The sequence below is a fragment of the Macrobrachium nipponense genome, chromosome 15 (assembly GCF_015104395.2).
Source record: "Macrobrachium nipponense isolate FS-2020 chromosome 15, ASM1510439v2, whole genome shotgun sequence".
In the NCBI taxonomy this organism is placed as follows: domain Eukaryota; kingdom Metazoa; phylum Arthropoda; class Malacostraca; order Decapoda; family Palaemonidae; genus Macrobrachium; species Macrobrachium nipponense.
The window spans coordinates 76,363,420-76,385,953 of NC_087208.1; the positions used below are offsets into that span (position 1 = coordinate 76,363,420).

At 41.2% G+C, this 22,534-nt stretch overlaps 1 protein-coding gene across 1 annotated transcript in view; it reads left to right on the forward strand.

Moving 5' to 3' along the window:
* The window catches only part of LOC135195076 (uncharacterized), a 50,860-nt gene that overhangs the window by 7,965 nt on the left and 20,361 nt on the right, over positions 1–22,534 (forward strand). The window contains 3 exon segments of the mRNA XM_064221448.1: positions 2,036–2,232; positions 19,286–19,401; positions 19,499–19,546. Coding sequence (XP_064077518.1) covers positions 2,036–2,232; positions 19,286–19,401; positions 19,499–19,546 — 361 coding nt within the window.

Sequence of the window (22,534 nt, forward strand, 5' to 3'; positions counted from 1 at the left end):
TGCTGATTGTTCTCTCCGGGATCATTGTTGCTTTTTCTGAGGTGCATTGCAGTGTTATTCTGACATCCACCATGGGTCCATGGTTTGCCTGTTCTTTAGAAAAGTACTTAACCGACCCTATGAACGATTCTTGAGGACTTCCTTCCATGTTGTTTGAAAGGCGACAGACTCCTTAGTGAGTCAGTGAGTGTTTTGACTGAGCTTCCCTTGTGGAGGCACAGTCTGTTTTGACATCTTTATGCCCTGAGGTCAGCTTGACACCTCAGAGAGGAACTGGCAGCGCTCGAATTTTTTTGCCATGTTTAAGAATAAATTTTTTATTTTATTGTTGTTAAATGCTAGTAAATTACGAGGGTTTTTTAATGATTGGCAAAAATTGATCAGCAACCAATTATATTTGTGTTGTATAACTTATGCTGCCTTCATATTACCATAAAACGTGAGTTGGAATATTTGATGTGGCAGCATTGGTCACCGTCCATGCCCTGCCCTTCTCGCCATGGAGCCAATAGAGTATAGAACACACCTGAATACAGTTATCTCTTGATTATCCAGATCATTATCTGGACCTTGACATTATCCCACACAACTAGATTAGGAACTAAAGATATTTACATAAATTTCTAAAACAATTGAAAAAACCACTTGATCATGGTTGGCAATGGTGCGTGGCCTAAGGAAATTTTGGTAACTGTTTACACTCATAAAGAGACTGAGAAATGGTTTAAGATGTCTGGGAGGCCGGGAGAATATCCAAGGGCAGGGGGTTAGATGACTGGGCAAGTTAAAGGCCATTGAAGCTGTTTTGAGGAAGATCATCCAGAAGGTGAGTGAAGCAGAGGAGGAGTTTCCCTGGCTGCAAGGGGTGTCTGATGGGTAGGACAGGGCTTTGACTTAATTAGAGCTTGTTTTCTTTTAAGATTTTTACATTTATGCATTTTTGAATTTTATGGAATATGAGAGAGAGAGAGAGAGAGAGAGAGAGAGAGAGAGAGAGAGAGAGAGAGAGAGAGAGAGAGAGAGAGAACAACAACTGATGTATCACATATGGTAAAGCTTGTAACACACTTAACGCCTTCCATTTTTTAGTTTTTATTATATATGCTATTCTCATTTTAATTTTTACTCATGCTCTGGTTTTTTGTGTGTGTTTTGTCATGATTTTAACTGCATAAAAATTTAAAATCAATCACATGTACAACCCACAAGAGATAAACACATTTGATATTCCCTAGCTTGTCCGTATACAGTACATACACACGCATTTCCCAATTTGGTTTGATAGGAGAGGAGACAATTTATTAAATAGCACAATGTGATGCCAACCACAGATTTGCATTTTAGATATTTTTAATTAGAGATGAAATATTTAGTTATTAAATATTCTCTTGTGTATTGTTATGATATTTGTGATATACTTGGAGTCAACTAAACTTGTAATGAAATACTGTACAGTAAATAAAGCAAAAAAAAGGCAACATGTAAAGGTTTTTATGATTAAGCATGTAATACAATATTTAAGATATTTGCTATTCATTTCAATTTTATTTGTTAGTCTGTTTTTACTGGAAAATAAAATGAAAATAATTAGTGAATATTTTTAAATATTGTACAATATGCTCTATCATCAAAATTTTTTATAGCGGTATCATTTCAAATGCATATTACATCACCCTTATATGTTGCTCTACAAAAAAAGCAAATTAGTAATAATTTTAAAGATATAGTCCATAGAAAAAAATCTGAGTGAAAGTTCCCCGTGGAAAAGTGAATAGTGTGTTCCACAAAAATTTGTGACAAAGTAGACCGCAAAAATGTGAAACACGTAAAAGGTTTCTAAATATATAGGATAGACAGCAGGTTTGTGCTTCAGTAACATATTCGTCTTTTACTAGTTTTCTTCATATAAAATGGTATTAGTATTATCTCTGATTTATTTTTAGTTTTTCCTTAAATGGTATATCAGTTATCAGATTTTCTCAATTTTGCTTCAGATAACTCATAGAAGTTGACTGAGATTTCCACAATGTTACAGGTTAATGGAGGAGGTGAAGGAGAAGTAGTAGAATATCCCCCACCAAATAATGAATTGCCTGCAGAAGGGACTGATCTTACCCAGTGGCAACTTGATGGGGTACATTTGCCTCCATTTACTCCAAATGTTGCACCTCCTTCTTGGTTACGCCTGACTATACCAGCAGAGGGCTACAGATGTCATTCATGTGGTGACACGTAAGTGTGACATAACAGTTCTTGTTTCCTTCTATCACCACTTTTGCATCCTGTATTAAGTGACCAAACATAGTAGTATGTATATAATATATTTGGGAGGGATATGACATTGTGTGTAAGAATGTGAAGTATTTTGTTTATTGAAATTATTTGTATCTGAAGGAAGATTACTTTGGAATGAAATTTGTAACCCATAACTATACAGGAAAAGGCATTGTAGTTGCTCTGTTTTAGCAAAAATGGTCTTAATATATGGTGGTTAGATTTCTTCATCAAAACCTCCTCTTTGTTATTACACATTTTTCAGCTGCATGGAGTAGTACAGGGCTTAAATACCTTTAATAGTCTACTTTATTAAAAGGACATTTTTATATACCCCATAGTAATAATTTTCAGATAGTAAGTCTTATGTACACCAAGTTTGGTTGAAATTGCTCCATGTGTTTCAGAGTTATACTGGAACATACACACACACATCCATTTTTTATGTACTATAGATATAGATTGCCTTCCTCCTTTCCCACCCTGTCATGTGCAGTGTAGGTTTCTCAGTAGTGAACATTACTAGTCAGTGTGATGGGATTTCCTCATCTACAGAAGTAAGGCAATGCATGCCTTTTGTTGCTAGATTTGTAAGATTTTTTCTTTTTTTTTCACTTTACAACATTTTTGTTTTTTTTTCACTTTCCAACAAATGTTGGATAAGTGTTTTTAGGTGCAGCTTCCCTACCTAATTATCAAAGAGAAACAAGGAAATGTGATACTTTTCAGTATGACAAAAACAGAATAATTTATGAGCACATCTCGTGTCCCAGGAGTCATATTTGGGAGACTTACTGGTAGTTATTTCACTAATTCTATAACTGCCAGTCTTGGAAGATAGCTTACTCATCATGTGACCTGTGATGAGCGAAACTGGTTAGAAGATAAGTGTGACATCTCCAGCAGAGTGAAGCCCTTGTAACCTGTCTTTCCTCTCAATTATCTACTCAGTGTGGTCAGAGATAAATGTGTATTAAGATGACCTTTTTTTATACCAGATAATTTTTCTTATTATCTTTGTTAAGCATTATCTCCAATTTTTTTTATGATTTTGAAAAATATGTTCGCTTCGATATGCATAATTTTCATTGTGTGGTTTTGTTAGTGTGAGTTGGCAGTTAGATGGATGTTTTATATCTCTGAGCTCAAGTAACTATATATATATATATAATATATATATATATTATATATATATATATATTATATATATTAATAAACATTACCTTAATATAATTTATCTAGCCCTAAATCCCCAAAAAACCGCACCAAAATTTACCACATTGGCAACCCTGTTACCTCCTATTCTGTCCGCCAGTTGGCAACACTGTCGTTGACAGATACGAAAAAACCTTCCCTCAAATCAGTTGTTAACGAGCGTCCGTTGTTGTTTACATCACGGCCGCTCTTTATAAATTTCCTTAAACATTTTTGTGCCTTTAAAGCTTTCATTATTTGTTAAATGAGACTTTATATGAATTACCACTCACTCATTACATCACGAAATAGTGAATTAACTTTGATTTCTGTTGTGGTTCTTATCTTAAATTACGAACTTTTGCGCGACCCGGAACTACTGACCTGTCCAATTCTACAATGGATTACCAAGAAATTACAATGCTTCCTTCTGCAGCAACATCAGGAACTGCCCGGTTTGTGGGACAAGGATGAGTAGCAGGGAGTATGAACCCCATGACATTTGTAGCTCTTGTCGTGGACAGGTTTGTGACTTGACTTCTCGTTGTGACGTATGTAAGCCCTGGTCTGAGAGGATATGACTGCTTATATGAAACGCCAAACAATCTTGCCAGCGTAAAAGATCGGTTAAGGAGAAAAAGAAATCGATTGCTAGAAACTTGTATCTAACGAATTCTTTGACTTGGGGCGCTTATGGTTCTGGCTCTTCGGTTTCGGTATCGTACGACTCCGATTCCGAATTAATTGATGCTTTGCCCCCTGTACAACCGGTAATTAGTGAAGTTATTTCTGATGTGGATTCAAAGATTTTGGCAATGGAAACTACCTGGAAACAGAATTTAAGAAATTACAGCTTAGTCTAGATAGAGATATTTCAGCTAAGTTTAACAATCTGTCAGAGAATTTTCAAGAAGCCTTTACTAGAATGTCTAACACTTTTAGATTCATTTTCAGCTCCTCGTCAGGTACCTGTCGACAGCACCATGGGTAACGGTGCGACAGATACCCCGGCTTGTGAACCCCGTCGTGGCGAAGGCCTAGGGGGATCCGGTCCGGGCAGGTTGCCTAACGAATCTTTACCCAACGTGTCCCCTGTTAGTCCCGTAACAGTGCCAAAGGGCGCTTATTTAGGAGAAGGGGGAGGGATATTAGTGTTAGACCTAGATAGCTAGTCGTCAGGATTTTACTTCAGGGGAAGTTTCTAAGTTAGGATCTGACGACGATGATGATGATGACGCGGATTCGTGTGATATTGATGTTTCCTCGAATGGATGTCATGATGTAGAATTCAAGAAACTTTTTGATTTAATTTTGAGTTTTCTTCCTCAGGCGAGGCCTAAAGAGCAGAAGCAGCCTCCGCCTCGTATTACAGAAGGGATTTTTCTTGACGGTCCTTCCCGGTTACGGGAATTTTTACGTTTTCCCTTTGCCCAGAGGTTTGCGAGAGTGAGGCGGACGTTGCCGCTAAACTTTCGAAGGTGATCGGGGAAGGAAGAGGAAGCTCTCTTCTCTTCTACGCACTGGAGAGGAGTTTACCAGGTGGCGGATGATTCTTCATTCTCTCGACCCCCCAAGCCAAATCCTGATTTTGTCCGACTTTCAAGTCAACCCTTGCCTTCTAAGGCTTCGGTCTCTGTCTCAATTGAAGATTTTATTGCTATGGAGTATGTTATGAGCTCCTTACAAGAAGCTCAATCCTTCAATATGTGGGTCCTCGGAGGGCTTTTAATGTATATCAAGGACTCCGGGTTTGTTCCTCCTGATGCTCCTCTTTTTGAGAAATTCTGCTCATCTATTTCAATCGCTTCTGTACATCAGAACAGCTTGCTGCTTCAATGCAGGCCTTTCTTGTTTCTCTAAGGCGTAACCTGTATTTGTCGCAGTTACCTCCTCTGTATCGGAGATTCAGAGAACCCGTCTGTTTGTCCTTCTTCTCCCTTTGCGATTTCCTTTTCGATATTTCTGTGCTTTCTGAGGTTTTGAAGGAACATCAAGGTGATGCCTCTTCCCAAGCTCACTGGGCCTTATCAAGAGCTTTTTTCCTCTGGTCTTCCTCCCGTTCCTTCAAGGAGTAAGCGTAAGTTTAGGACCAGATCTGTACCTTCTGCTCCAGCCCAACAACCTCCTTCTGGCTCTTTTTTTCCAGAGTACATCTCAGGTTGCTGGTGCTCTTCTTCATCCTCTGGTGCTCACCCTTTGAAACAAACGCGGAGAGGTTCTTGGCGTGGCTCTAAGGGCAGAGAAAGAGCTCAACCTCCAGGAGGACCTTCTTCTTCTTCTTCTTCTTCCTTGTCTCTGCGTAAGAATTTTCGAAGTAGGAGTCGTCACCTCGCCTGGAGACCGCAGTAGGAGCTTGTCTCTCCCGCCATTGGTCAGCTTGGCAGGGAGAGCGGTGGATGCTTGGGTGGTGGAGGTCCTGAAGGAAGGTTACGAGATCCCTTTTGTTTCCAGACCTCCACTTTCCAATCGTCCTCTCGAGTTCAGCAGTTATTCCCCTCACTCAATCAGGGGTCAAGCCTTGGAGAAGGAGCTTTCGGCCCTCTTGGAGAAGGATGCCATAGAGCGAGCTCCTCCTTCTTCCGGGTTTTTACTCTCGGATGTTTGTAGTTCTAAAGGCCTCGGGTGCCTGGCGCCCCATCATAGATCTTTCGGTTTTGAACAAGTTCATTCTAAAGTCCAGTTCAGGATGGAGACGGTCCAGACTGTTCTTTCATCCGTCAGAAGGGGGGACTGGATGATTTCCATCGATCTGCAGGATGCTTATCTGCAAATCCCCATCCATCCAGAAGCAGACCTTACCTTCGGTTTTTCACGACTCGGGAGTTTTCCAGTTCAAGACCCTTTGTTTCGGCCTCACCACTGCTCCACAGGTCTTTTCTCGGGTGATGCTCCTGTTTCAGCTATTCTGCATCAGTTAAATGTAAGGATGCTTCGGTATCTGGACGATTGGCTAGTCCAGCCGAATCTCTAGAGAAATGTCTCCGGTCGAGGAGATAGTTCTGTCTCTTTGTGTCGAGTTGGGCATTCGTGTCAACTTCGACAAGTCCAATCTAATCCCTTGCCAGATCATGACTTATCTGGGATTGTTTTGAATTCCCAGATTTTGAGGGCTTCTCCCGCTCAGAAACGGATAGACAAGCTTCTGAGTCTGATCAAAGAATTTTTGTCCTCCGTAACGCAGCCAGTTTCTCTTTGGAGGTCTCTCCTGGGCCATTTGTCATCCTCATCCACTGGTTCCCGGGAGCCTTCTCAGAATGAGGGTCCCTTCAGTCGACACTTCGCCAGTCATGGGATTTCGTGTCCGAGGACACGATAGTCGCCTCTTACTCCACAATGTCGGAAGGATCTCCGTTGGTGGATGCAAAGTTCACCGCCTCAAGTCAGGGACATCTCTTCTTTCGGTTCCTCCGGACCTAATGTTTTGGTCAGACGCCTCGGATCAAGGTGGGGCGCACACCTGGGCTCCGAAGCCGCTTCGGGCCTTTGGTTAGATGGAGGAGAGGATCATGTCAATAAATTGGAGGGAACTGAGGGCAGTGTACCTAGGCCTTCTTTCATTTCAGGAACAACTGTTGGAGTCGGTTGTCGCGATCTTTGTCGACAACACCACAGCAGTCTCGTACTTGAGAAACCAAGGCGGCACACAGTCGGATCTTCTCACTCAAGAAGCCCGATCAATCCTGTGTTGGGCAGAAGACAGGGGGATTACGTTGATCCCTCAGTTTATCCGGGGGCCTGGGCCATCACAAGTCTTAGCAGACGCCTTGTCGAGACCGAACGAAGTTCAAGGGTCGGAGTGGACACTTTGCCAGGAAGTCTTCGACAGCCTCAGGAAGAAATGGCCTGTCACAGTCGATCTGTTTTTGCCCACCCCACTGAATTTTCGTGCCAGATATTCTTCGCCCCTTATCAGACTCCTCAGAGTGCCGTGACAGACTCTCTTTTGCAGGACTGGGAAGGACTTCAAGCCTATGCTTTTCCTCCGTTCTCTCTGGTGATGGTCAGTCCTCAACAAAGTGAGGGCAACCAAGCGTCTGGATCTCACCTTGATCGCCCCCTTCTGGCCACAGAAGGAGTGTTTCCCGACCTTCTGGAAGCACTGGTGGAACCCCCCATTCGCCTGCCAGAGAGACCAGATCTTCTCAAACAACCCCATTTTCATCGTTCCATCAGAGGCTCCACATGCTTCATCTTCATGCTGGAGACTGCAGGAGGTTCTCCAAGCACGAAGGGTCTCCTCCAGAGTGGCGCGACAGTTTGGCTCTTGCCAGACGGCAATCAACCAGAGTAAATTATCATGCAATAAATGGTCGGTTTACAGACGTTGGTGTAAGTCTCAAGGACATTCAATTTCTAGACCTTCCTTACCGAAAGTAGCGGAGTTTTTAGTTCATTTACATCATGACAGGGCCCTGTCACCTTCGTGCATTAAGGGTTATAGGTTCTAGCTTTCCTATGTTTTTAAGGCAAGGCTCCCTGAGATCTCTTCATCTTATGTCATTAGAGATTTACTTCGATCTTTTTCCCTATCTCGACCCAGGGCCACAGTGTTTCGCCTCCGACATGGGACGTTAACAAAGTCCTTCAAGCCTTAAGGTTCCCTCCCTGTTTGAGCCTCTGAATTCTGCCAAATTTAGGGACCTCTCTTCTAAGACACTCTTCCTTGTCTCACTGGCTACAGCCAAGAGGGTGGGTGAACTGCAAGCACTCTCTTTTCTGGTTGCCAGATCTGGACAAGACATGATTTTGTCATACCTTCCTGAATTTGTCGCAAAGACTGAATCGTCTGATAATCCCATCCATTGGTCTTTCGTTACTGAAGTCGCTGGTCGACTTTGTTGGTAATTTAATGAGGAATTAGTTCTTTGCCCTGTAGGGCGCTCTATGTTATTTACACCGCACGAAGGACATTCAGGGTCGTCCCCGTCATCTGTTGTTTCACCCCGAAATGTCAAGAGACCTATTTCAAAGAATGGTGTATCCTTTTTCTCAGAGATCTGATCGTTAAAACTGGTGGTTCGGCTGCTGGGGAAGACCAGACGCCGAGCACACAGTATTAGAGCAGTTGCTACATCAGTAGCTTTTATGAAGAACGTCTCAGTCGCCAAGGTGCTTGAGGCGGCGACTTGGCGGTCTAATTCTGTTTTTGCCTCTTTTTACTTGAGGGATATTTCTCTAGTTCTAGGCGACCTTCGTTCTTTGGGCCCGTTGGTGATGGCAGGACAGGTCGTCAGACAGGAGAATTAGGTAGTCTTCCTGTTTTACATTTGGTTGCTACCTGTATATTATTCATTAATTTTTGTTTTGTTGTATATATTTTTTGTTTTTGTATTATAACCCATGGCAGTTTTTGACGTAGTTATAATGGGAATTAGGCAGTTTGGTATTTAGGTGTTGTTGATGACAAGGACTGACTGCTTGGCAACTCATGCTGCTTCCATTTTCAGTGTGAAATGGTTCCAGCCACTGGGTTGTCGGCACTGGCGACTACGCTTCTCCCAGAGTCGATGCTGACCTAGGACTAGCCACTGGTTCGCTTGTCCTGACGACTCCTGCTTCTTCCACTGTCCTGGACAGGGAATTAGTCGATGGATCGTCTGCTGTCATCTGGTGACTCGCTCACCATCTACTTTTTGTCTCGCCTGTCTTCTCGGAGTCAGACACTCGTGTGAGATCAGGCGACATTTAGTAGCCCTGAGTTTCTTGTTGACGAAGTCGGTTGCGTTGATACACCCCCGATGATCGTGTAACATGAGACCAGGTTGGACTGTCAGGCATTCGTCCTTCGGGACTGAATCGCCTTTTTGCTCTGCGCTCCTTTCTCTTGGCACCAGAAAGCTCGAGTTAGGAGTTGCTCATGAGCCGATTCGTTGCTGGCGACGTTGGGTTGCGTTGATACACCCCCAAGGTTTGCTTAGCTTTGAATCGCCCAGACAGTCCAGACACTCATCCTTTACCCCGGGGAAAGAATAGTGCTTGATAGTCTTCAGGGTGCAGCCTTGCTGTCCGCAATTCGTCTGACTGGTCACCTGGTCGGTCACCTGACTTTAGTACAGACGGACTGACTATGCACTTACTCCTTGTCCTGTGCTACCGCAGTTTGGTGGCATTATGGTAGGAGACTTTGTTAGTATCTTTGACCTTGGGTTGAGTTTTGACTGCCTATGATATATATTTCTTTGTTTGTTTTCTCCTATTCTGTCCGAAGGGGAAATTGTATTCAGATTCCCTCCTCCTTTTCAATGTGGTTAATCGGGCTAGATAAATTATATTAAGGTAATGTTTATTAATATGGAATTTTTATTCTAAAATTAATATTAATAATACTTACCTGTATAATTTATCTAGCCCTAAATCCCCAAAAACCGCACCAAAATTTACCACATTGGCAACCCTGTTACCTCCTATTCTGTCCGCCAGTTGGCAACACTGTCGTTGACAGATACGAAAACCTTCCCTCAAATCAGTTGTGATAGGCAGATCGTGGGGTAGGATGGGTGGGACTAGATAAATTATACAGGTAAGTATTATTAATATTAATTTTAGAATAAAAATTCCATATATATAATATGTATGTATGTATGCATGTATGTATGTATGTATGTATGTATGTATGTATATGTATGTATTTTATGGTGGTAGCAATGACCGTGCAGCTAGGCATCAAATTCTCAACAAAATGATTAAATGAGAGGTAGCAATGACCGTGCAGCTAGGCATCAAGTCAAGTTCTCAACAAAATGATTAAATGAAAGGTTGAACTCAAAATCCATATACTATCTCAAATAACCCTGGGAATTGAGCTAACCCCATCCACCCCTTTCTCTACAATAACCAACATTAGTTTAGTCATAAAACTAGAAAAGTCATAGCACAGTCTAGAAACACCACGGAACATCAGTTAAGTTCCCATTTCTAAATATCAGATCAGTTCCCCTTTGTTCCAGATCCACCTATAAGGAGACAGGAGAACACATCGATAAGCAAAAGATTAAAAGCAAAATCAAAAGGTCCAATAAAATAGAACATCTTTGAAGCAAATATTCAAAATACAGTCAAGCCACACTTTTGGCTAAAAGATAAGTATGCTTACCCATTCAACACAGATTACACACACTTAACCAAAAACACTATCGAAAGAGCCATCTTGACCCTTAGCTGACTTTGTATTGTTCTCCCATTTTGGCTAACTTACTCTCTCATTATGGAGAGAGAGAGAGAGAGAGAGAGAGCAGCTTAGGAGGGGAGTAATTGTTGAATAGCTTGGGACAAGAGTAACTTGACTAGCTTAGCTCAAGAATAACAATGAAATTTGTATTTTAAATATTTTTATGGTGATAAGAAATGAAACATCGATAGTGATAAGATATTCTCTTGTATACTGTTATAATATGTGATAATCATTGAGTCAACTATAAAAGTTGTATTGAAGCACAGTTTCGTAAATCACAGAAAGAATAAAAATATGGCAACATATTTGTACCTACAAATGTCGGGAACCTTTTTGTTCTTTTATTACGACAATAATAGATCAGTATTATAGATTTTTTCTGTAAGTGATGAGAGAGAGAGAGAGAGATTTTGCTATTTACATTTATAGTATTTGAAAATGTGTAAATGAGTTTATCCTAAAAATGCATTTAGTCATGAAAAGAAGGAGAAAAAACAAGACAGTAAATAGTGAATCTTGCTCTATGATAAAATTCATGTTTTATTGTAGTGTCTTACCGAACAATTATAGAGCCGTGATTTCACGAGCGGCAGGATACTAAATTCAAATTTAGCGCGTCGGCGTCGCCAACACTGGTGGTGATGACGTCATCTCCCTCCACTCGCGGGAGAACCAGGTACAACTGCCCAGTGAATCCAATTCTTTTCCAAGCCGGCGTTCCAGGATGAACATCGGTGGGGTTCGGTGGCGGTTGGATGACTTTGCATTCGCTTTTTTTTTCTGGTGGAATTTGATTCGTTCGGAATTGGTGAAGTACTCCTTTTTTTGGCGTTGTTGTTATTTTGACCTTTTTTATTTAGGCGTTGGCCATGTAGGATTTCTAGTCCGTCGGGAGTTAGGTTTTGCATCTCAGGATGTTTAAAACTAGATTATCCAAGTTAGAATATGATTCTCACACTAAATGTGTTAAGTGAGGGGACAGGTTTGTTCAGCAGATCGAACATGTAACGAGTGTAGTGATTGGACTGATTCTCAATGGAAGTTTTTTTAGTTCATACTCGGAGAATTAGCTAAAGACAGAATTAGAAAAGCGCGCTTAGGGAAAGTAGACTTAGCTCTGCTTCGTCGGTTGCGATGCATCTGTTCCTTCTGTTTCTCCTCAAACTTGTTATGTCTCCTTTAACTACACCTCCTATTCCTCCTACTAATCCCACTTCTCCGGCTTCCCGTGTAGTTTCTTCCGACACCATTGCCAGTCTGGAATCGAGGTTAGATCATAAATTTTCGGTACTAGCGAATACGGTTTTGCACTTGGTAATTCAGTTAAGACGTTTTTGGAGGCATAAAGCGGGCCTCAGGTAAAGGAAGTGTAGTTGGAGGGTGCGTCTGTCTGTCCTGACACGTCTCCTTAGACCAAAGGTCACTGTCCAGCTCCCCCCGCACCGGGGAGAAGGACATAACCTGGAAGTCCACGGGAGTTTTTAGATCGGGAATTTTGGCCCACCCAGACAGGCGCCTCTCTTGTTTGAGGCATGTTTGCGCCTCAACAGGGCTAGGGTTTAAGCGTTGGAAAGGTGTTGCGGTCAGACGCCTTTCGAATGATTCAAGCGATTCGTCTCCGGTCGCGCGGCGCTCTTGGCGAGATCGGCCCGTTTCGTGTTTTCGCGTCCCTTAAAGAGGCGTTCAGGGCGCCGATTCTTCGCCTCCTCCAGTCAAGCGGTATAAGGAGCCTGAGAGTAGGGTTGCGCCGCGGACCGTTAGCGCTCGTTCGTCGCCTCAATCTGTGCCTTTTTCGGCTCCATCTACTAGTAGAGATTGTGTTTAGCGCTGTAGCTAGCAGTTCTAAGGGTGTTTCTTTAGGCGCTTTTTCGTCTGTTACGCCTGATGCGCCTGTTTTCGCCTCGAATTTCGGCGGCTCCGAGCGAGGCGCAAATAGTTTTGCCCGCCTCCTGCTGAACATTTATTTAGGCCCTTCCAAGCCTTCGTTAACTGTTTTTGATTCGTCTCTGGCGCCTTTGCGCAAGCAGTTAGAGATGTTAACCAACTGGATGAATGAGTCCAAGGGTGGTTCGAAACCTTCAGATTCCGGTTGTAGTTCCGTCTACTTCTTCGGCGGTATCGAGAATGAAGAAGAAGTAGAGGAGGAGGATTCACATCACCTCTCGTGTTATTCACGTCTCCTTAGATTTCTTCTGGTATCTTATCCAGATTATTTTGAGAAAGCGGCTCCGCGCTCCCAACTTCGACTTTTTTTGATGAGGAGGAAAACTTCAGACCCTCTCCTCCCAAAACTTGTTCTATCTAAAGCGGTTAGACATTCGTTGAAAGAGACGAGAAATGGATGTCTATGAAAAGAGACTTAGGGAAGGCTCTTTTTGCTTACCCTCCCTCTAAGTTGCTTCGTAAGAGGTATAGGTTTTATGTAACTGGGGAAGCTCCTCTCTTGGGAGTTTCTGCCTCCTCCACCCAGGGAGACTTCTCCAGTTTAATCGACTCCTCTGAAGATCTGCTTTCGCCGCAGCGAAAGTTTTCTTTACAGCGCCTGAGTTGGACCACGTTGTAAAGAATCAATTTAAACTTTTGGAAGTCTTTAGCTTCCTTGATTGGACTATTGGCGCTTTAGCGGCCAAGATCGAAGACTGTCCTTCTCTTTCCCAGGAGTTAGCGGAGGATTGGATTGGTGTTCTGTCCTGTGCGGACAAATCCATTAGGGATGGATGTGATGAGTTAGCTTCGCTCATCGCCTTTGGTACCCTTAAGAAAAGGCAACTTTGGTGCTCCTTTGCTTCTAAAAGGTTACGTCCCAACAGAAGTCTCTCTCTTGTTTGCTCCTTTTGTGAAAGATAACCTCTTTCCAGACGATGTAGTGTTGTCAATTTCGTCTGCGCTAGATAAGAAATCTACTTCGGATTTACTGGCACAGTCTACTAAGAGACCTAAAGCTCCTGTGGAGACTGTTCCTTCGGTTTCTCCTCTGGCCCAAGCGCCTTTTCGAGGGAGAAAACCCAGCGCTTCTTTCGGCCGAAATCGAATTTGCGACCTCAGTCTAAGGCCTCGGCCAAGGTTAACAAACCTTCCAAATGAAAGCTCGGTTCTTCATGCACCATGGGAGCCAGGCTGGCTCTGTTTTGGGAGGAATGGGAAACAGAGGAGTTCAGAAGCCTGGGTAGTGCAAGTACTCAAGTTCGGCTATCGTATTCCTCTCGTTTCACCCTCCCTCGCTCTCACCTGTGCCAATTCCATTCCAGGCATACTCTCCGGGCTCAGACAAATTTCTGGCGCTAGCCGCAGAAGTGGAAGCGCTTGTTCTCAAAGAAGCGATAGAACAGATAGAAGGGGATTTTCCTCCAGGCTTTTACAATCGCCTTTTTGTAGTTCCCAAGTCATCAGGGGGCTGGAGGCCGGTTTTGGATGTGAGCGCCCTGAACTTGCATGTCCAGACGGAAAACAAATTTCATATGGAGACCACTCGGTCGGTTCTGGAGTCCATCAGAACAGGGGGATTGGATGGTCTCTCTGGACATGCAAGACGCTTATTTTCACATTCCGATACATCGCGAATCTCGGAAGTACCTGAGGTTCATGTTCGAAGGCAAGGTGTTTCAATTTCGGGCGCTTTGCTTCGGACTAGCGACCGCTCCTCAAGTTTTCACCAGGGTCTATCCCCGATAGGAACTGGCTACACATATTAGGAGTAAGAATCTCCCTCTATCTGGACGATTGGCTTCTCCGGTCGGAATCAGAGAGTCGGTGCATGAAGGACCTTGGAACAACTCTGGATCTTGCCAGAAAGTTAGGAATTCTGGTCAACAAACAGAAGTCCCAGTTGGTTCCATCTCAGAGCATCCTTTATTTGGGGATGATTCTGAATGCTCAAGTTTTTCGGGCTTTTCTGTCCCCGAAGAGGGTTCAAGGCTGTCTGGAGACAGTTCAGGAGTTCTTGGACAAAAAGGTAAGTTCTGCCAATCAGTGGATGAGGCTCCTGGGCAAATTGACGTCAGTGGAGAAATTTGTGACGTTGGGAAGACTGCACATGAGACCTCTGCAGTTTTTCCTGAGAGCCTCTTGGTGCAGGAAGACACAACAGACTCGATTACCTTTCCTGTCAACAGATCAAATAAAAAAAAAGAGGACCTAAGGTGGTGGCCTCTCTCGAGCAAGGTTGGAAGAAGGGTTAGGATTTACGACCCATCCTCCCGAACCTCACAGTTCTTTCCGACGCATCGGACACAGGTTGGGGAGCCCTACTGGAAATCAACGGACTTCAGGAGCTTGGTCGGAGAAGGAGAAGAAGTTCCACATAAATGTAAAGGAACTGTTAGCAATTTTCTTAGGGCTCAGACAGTTTCGGAGCTTAGTAGAAGGCCGAGTAGTGGCAGTGCATTCCGACAACTCCACGGCTCTCTCGTACGTGCGGAAACAGGGGGGGACTCAGTCTTTCTCTGTACGAAGTAGCCAAGGATCTCCTCCTGTGGTCAAACGAAGCGAAGGTTCAGCTAGTCCCGAGATTTGTTCCGTAAAGATGAACGTCCTGGCGGACGAGTTAAGTCGTCAACAGCAAGTGTTACCTCTGGAGTGGACTTTGGACAACAAGATTTGTCAGAAACTTTGGCGCCTTTGGGGACGACCGTCAATAGACCTGTTTTTCGCGACATCGAGGAAACAACCGTCTTCCTCTCTTTTGTTCTCCAGTCCAGATCCTCTAGCTTGGGGTCGGTGGAAACCGCAATGCTGTTGGATTGGTCGGGTCTGGAAGCTTATGCATTCCCTCCGTTCGGTCTAATAAGAGAGGTGCTGAACAAGTTCATGTCGCACAGCAATGTAACGCTAACGTTAATCGCTCCCTTTTGGCCCAGGAAAGAGTGGTTCCCGGACCTTCTCCAGTTGTTAGTAGACTTCCCCCCAGACTTCTTCCTCCAGAGAAGTGGCTTCTCAAACAACCTCACTTCAAGAGGTTCCACCAAAACTTGTCCGCTCTAGCTCTGACAGGGTTCAGACTGTCCGGAATCTTGTCAGAGCGAAAGGATTTTCAAGAAGAGCTGCAGAAGCTATCGCTCGTTGTAGGAGAGAGTCTTCTAACAACTCTATCAAGGAAGTGGAGAATCTTCAGAGAGTGGTGTAGAAGTGCTAAAGTCTCTACTTCTGCGACCTCTTTAACAGAAATAGCAGATTTTCTTCTATTCTTAGGAACTCTAAGAAACTGGCTCCTTCGACGATCAGAGGATATAGAGCCATGCTCTCTTCGGTTTTCGACATCGAGGTTTGGATATTTCCTCCAATTCAGATCTGTCGGACCTCATTAGGTCTTTCGAAACCACTAAGCTCCCGCAAGATAACAGTGGCTTGGAACTTAGATGTGGTGCTTAAGTTCCTCATGGGCCACCGTTTGAGCCTTTGAAGTCGGCTTCACTCAGGAACTTGACTAAGAAGGCACTCTTTCTTATTGCACTAGCTTCTGCTAAGCGTGTCAGCGAATTGCACGCTATAGACAAAAGAGTCGGTTTCTCTCAAGGCAATGCTGTATTTTCGGTATCTTTGACCTTTCTAGCCAAAAATGAGAATCCTTCTAATCCTTGGGCCGAGGAGTTTTGTGGTAAGGAACTTATCTGATTTGGTTGGACATGAGGAGGAAGAAAGGCTCTTATGTCCAGTCAGGGCTATTAAGCAGTATCTGTTTGCCACTAAGGGTATCAGAGGACAATCTTCTAAGCTCTGGACCACCTCGGTTCAAAATCCCTCTCGTCCTCTTTCTAAGAATGCTATATCGTTCTTTATTAGAGAGCTTATCAGGGAAGCTCACTCGCAGTCCTGAGAACGACAATCTTTCCGTTCTGAGAGTTAAAGCTCACGAGGTTAGAGCAGTGGCAACTCTTTAGCATTCAGAAAGAATTTATCTTTAGCTTCGATTCTTCAGAGCACGTTCTGGAGATCGAATTCGGTTTTTTGCGAGTCATTATCTCAAAGAGATAGAAACGGTTTTCGAGAATTGTAAAACTTAGGTCCGGTGGCGGTTTCTGGCATGGTGTTGGGAGAAACGGCACAGGGGTCGTCACCTCTATGCTAACTTTTCACCTTGAATAGGTTGTCGAGTTCAAGGAAGCTGGGGGGTACTGAGTACCTGGGATACTCACCAGTCTGTTAGGTCAGATTTTACAATGGTTGGGTGATATATGTTTTTAAATCTGGTGTTGGTGACAAATGTTTTGTATGATTGAATTTCTGGTCTTAGCCCAGGGCAAGGGCAATCTTTGTTGTTACTATCCTACCGTCAGTCAGCCTTGACTCGCTTGAACTACGGAAGGATTCCACTCCTGTAGAGGCTAACTTTGGGCAAATTCCAATTCCTCTACAATAGTAAGAAGAGCACCGACCAGAGGCAGTAACAGTCTGCTGTAGCTCTCTTACAAGGTAAGGTACAACAGACACCTTGAGTGTTTACTGGTATTGCAATAAATGTAACCATTTAAAAATACTAGTGGTCCACTGAAAATCCCACCTTCCCATAAATGTGTAATCAGCTCTATAATTGTTCGGTATAAGAACACATACAATAAAAATGAAATTTTCATTATTAAAATGAAGTTTTATTGTATACTTACCGAACAATTATGATTATCCCACCCTCCTCCCCTTAGGTGGACGGACGGGCAGAAAGAATTGGATTCACCTGGGCAGTTGTACCTGGTTCTCCCGCGAGTGGAGGGAGATGACGTCATCACCACCAGTGTTGGCGACGCCGACGCGCTAAATTTGAATTTAGTATCCTGCCGCTCGTGAAATCACGGCTCTATAATTGTTCGGTAAGTATACAATAAAACTTCATTTTAATAATGAAAATTTCATATTTTGTTAATTTTCCGGGATATAGTATTTGGGCTCCAAAAAAAAGTAAGTAAAGTGATTTATGATAGAGTTTAGAGGATACTTATGTAAAATACAATGTAGTTTGTAGAATGGTGTAACCACTATCACATAATGTAAAAATACTATGTACGAATGAGACTAGGTTTGGTGACGTCAGGGTGATCATACTTATTGTTTTCGTGAATGAATATAAATTTATGATAAAAATTAGTTACTGTACTGCTTACAGTACCATACTGTAATATTAATGTAATCACATCAAAATAAAGTAATCAGTGCATACTTTAAACTTGTAAAGTGTATTTTTGTCTTTTGAAAAATGCATTCCCCAAGGAATTATTCCTTGAAGAGGCTTTTTAGTATGAAGATAAGCCAATAATATATAAGATATGCGTTTTATCATGAATATATGACAATAATATATAAGGTAAAAATGGTTTTATTACGTTTACGCTTCGTCACCGATCGCAAACAACAATACAATAATCTATGACAATTGTTGTTTGTATGACTGCAGTGTTCAGAGAAGTTGATTACGTTATACCAAAACAATAATGAAGTTCGAATTGAAAATTAATGTTTTCCTAAATGTTATTACTACTGTAATAACACTACTACTATTAACATTTCTAAAAATGTTAAGAGTGACAAAGGTCACTGTGAAGTGTTAACTCAATGTTTACATTTCTGCTGGCCACTCAACTACAAGTTGATGTCAATGATGTGGAATTATTCCATGAATAGGCTATATATTATGAAGATATGCCAATAATATATAAGGTGAGAATGGTTTTATTACCTTTATTGTCAGTTAATATCATAATGTGAATCTGTTAATGCATTTGCTGGTTATCGGAACCAGACGAGGCTTAGCCTACCATGGACAAGCCTGTGATGCTGGGATTCATACCAGCGATATAGACTGAGAAGTGGTCCAAGGAAAAACCCGTGATTAACTTCAGAATCCGTGATTGCTGATCCGCGACAAATAAGACTGTAAGAGACTTGTAACTATCAGCTGCCATGAGGGTGCCCTAGGACCAGTAATAATAAATGTTTTTGGACATAAAAGCTACAAGTAAGGCTGTAAGAGACTTATACCTGTCAGCTGCCATATGCCAAAAACATAAACATATAGATAAGAAGCTATGTATTAATGTTTGGAAGGAATAGCATAGGTTGAAAGTTACTATGTTACTATGGAAAAACTGAATTGCAAGGCTTAGTACAAAATGACATACCACGAGAAACTTTCTTGACTTAAAGGCAGTACTAGTTAGGATAATTTGTCCAAAGAACACAATATTAAATTACGCAATAAACAGCCTTACATAGGGGATGATTGCCTTAAGCAATCTGTCCACTTGCATGCAGTGAATCCAAAGGAAAAAATAATTTAACAGAAAGAATTAAAACTGAGTAAGACAAAGTGTCTTTGTGACGTAGCTTAGGCCTCTGGTTCTGATGAGAGATTAAGCAGAATTCAAAGGAGGCAAAAGCTTCTTTGTTCGTAGCATGGCTAGATGAAATATAAAGGAGTGACAAGATAGTGGTTCAGGTGCTTTGTATAAAGATTCAAAAGATGAAAATGAGGTGGATGATAATTTTGTTAGATCTTAGGGTTTTGAATATCCAAGAATTAAATGTTGAAGTGCAAATAGTAAATATAAATTACTGATGAATATTTGTAAGACTAGTATGAAGTAGTTTTTGATGTAATATGTGTGAAGTAATTCATTCTTCGGAAAGAATTGATTCAGTTTCATCCCCCTTTTTTTTAAGATTCTTCATAGAGAGCTCCCTGGTACAGCACCGGGAGCGCCGCAGTGTGTGGATCAACTTGGAGTGTGGACCCTGTGATGCTAAATTGACTTTCTACAATCGTTGTGCTCTGAAAGGTAGATTCCATATAAGTAACTTATAGCTAATGTTTCTAACTCACATGGTAACTTTTATTAAATTTTGCAGTAATACTATACTACTGTTTTTGTCTAGGTGACATCCCCCACCCATTATCAGGGAGCACAGAAAACAACCTGGCAGGTAAGCTCAATTTGTTTTTCCCAGCTTCGGTGTGATCATCGGAATCATTTGCAGCAGCTTTTTTTATTTTCCAGTTGTTATTTTGCATTTGATGAAGTACAGTTACTGTGATTTAGTTGCACAGCAGGTTATAGATAGTTTTACATAATTTTGATTAGTTTTTCCTAGTATTTTCTGAATTATATCAGATTCTAGTGGTTTGAGTATTCACTATTGCGGCAGAGGCTATAAGACTCTTCCAGAACAGCACCAATACCATGGTCACATGCATTGGTCTGTCAGCAGAAGGATCTAGAAAAATTGGGAGCAGTAAGAATAGGATTAGAACACTACATATTTTTAATTTGTAGGAAAGAGTTCTCACACAATTCATCCCAATTTAATTCTTTTTTGCTGCTAGTTAAATTGGTAAGAGGATAGGCTATGCTACTGAAATTTTTACAGAATCTTCTGCAATATGAACTCATTCCCAAGAATCTCATGACTTCTTTCTTGGAGGTAGGTTTGGGATAATTTACAAAGGCATCTATATTTGAAGATTTAGGTAGAATTTCCTCACTTCCAGTTATGTATCCCAAATATACAACTTTACCATGAGCAGAGGTTGATTTAGCAAGATTAATAGTGAACTTATATTCCTTCAAAGATTTAAAGATTGCCTCAAGCCTTTTCAGGTGTTCTTGCCAAGTGTCTGCTACAACTCCTACATCATCTAGATATGCACTAACTCCATAAAGATCTTTAATCAAGTTGTTAATGATTCTCTGGAAGGTAGAAGGAGCGTTGCTCATGCCAAATGGAAGACGTTCATGCTGAAAAACTCCAAAGGGTGTGATGAAAGCTGACATCAATTTAGCCCTCAGTTAAGCGCATTTGGTAGTATCCCTTTGACATGTCCACTTGTGTTAAATATTTGGAACACCCAGTAGCATCTAAGATGTCACCAATGCAAGGCAAGGGAAAACTGTCTTTAATAGTTACCAGATTAACCCTTTAACGCCGATTAAATGTATTAAACGTCGATGAAAATTGTCTGCCAGGTGCCGAACCGACGTATGGTACGTTGACGAAAAAAGTTTTTTTAAAAATTCATGGAAAAATAGTTATAGGCCTACTAGGCGAAAACTTGGGGGATGCTGGGAGCTCACGGATCAAGCTGTTGTTTTGTTTACAATCGTTACCCAGGCGCGCAAGCGCGAATTTCTTTCTTCTCACACTAAAAAGCATCAGCGACACATCTCAGAAATTATTTCGTCACTTTGACATAATTTTTGCACCAATTTATATTAGCCATTACATAGAGTATTATAGTATGTGAAAATGTGCGCAATTTCATGTAGAATACAACAAATAACAACTCATGGTTGTAGCTTTTATCAGTTTTGAAATATTTTCATATAAATAACGATAAGTGCCAAAATTTCAACCTTCGGTCAACTTTGACTCTACCGAAATGGTCGAAAAACGCAATTGTAAGCTAAAACTCTTATATTCTAGTAATATTCAATCATTTACCTTCATTTTGCAACAAATTGGAAGTCTCTAGCACAATATTTCGATTTATGGTGAATTTATGAAAAAACTTTTTCCTTACGTCCGCGTGGTAACTCTTCCAAAAAAATCATAAATTTTTTCGGCCTATTGTCGTAATGTTTGCACCATTTTAAATTAGCTGTTACATAAAGTTTTAATATATGGAAATGTGCGCAATTTCATGTAGTATACAACTAAAAACAACCCATGGTTGTAGCTTTTATCAGTTTTGAAATATTTTCATAAATAACTTCATTTTTCAACAAATTGGAAGTCTCTAGCACAATATTTTGATTTATGGTGAATTTATGAAAAAAACGTTTTCCTTACATCCACACGGTAACTCTCCGAAAAATCATAAATTTTTTTGCGCCCCTATTGTCGTAATGGTTGCACCATTTTAAATTAGCCGTTTCATAAAGTTTTTATATATGGAAATGTGTGCAATTTTATGTAGAATACAACTAAAACAACCCATGGTTGTAGCTTTTATCAGTTTTGAAATATTTTCATATAAATAACGATAAATAGAAAAAATTCAACCTTCAGTCAACTTTAACTCGACCGAAATGGTCGAAAACTGCAATTGTAAGCTACAACACTTACAGTCTAGTAATATTCAATCATTTACCTTTATTTTGCAAGAAATTGGAAGTCTCTAGCACAATATTTTGATTTATGGTGAATTTATGAAAAAATGTTTTCCTTACGTCCGCTCGGTAACTCTTCCGAAAAATCATAAATTTTTTCATCCGATTGTCTTAACGTTTACACCATTTTAAATTAGCCGTTACATAAAGTTTTATATATGAAAATGTGTGCAATTTTATGTAGAATACAACTAAAAACAACCCATGGTTGTAGCTTTTATCAGTTTTGAAATATTTTCATATAAATAACGATAAATAGAAAAAAAAAATTCGACCTTCGGTCAACTTTAACTCGACCAAAATGGTTGAAAACTGCAATTGTAAGCTACAACACTTACAGTACAATATTTTGATTTATGGTGAATTTTTGACAACTTTTTTTTTACATCCGCGCGTTACGAATTCATGCATCATATTGTGATAATATTTTCTCTGTATTGCTTTGATCATTTTACAATTTGTTATATACCAAAATCATCGCAGTTTAGTCTACAATAAAACAAAAAAATAATGAACTCATTAGCTTTAACTGTTTTGCTCACAGCGCGATTTGTATACAATTATATATGAAATTTTTTTTGCGCTGTCATATATTCCAATATTTATATATGATGATGATATTTTTTCTCATTTCTGATGGTTGCATACTAAACTTCAGGCAATGAGAAAAAAAAAGGAGCCAAAAATGAACTCTTAATCTAGAAAATTAAGCATGCTGTGATTTTTTGAAAAAAACATTTTCCGCTTCGGCGCTCACTCGCGAACGCCGCCAGCATACAGGAGACACTTTCGGAAACATCGGCTC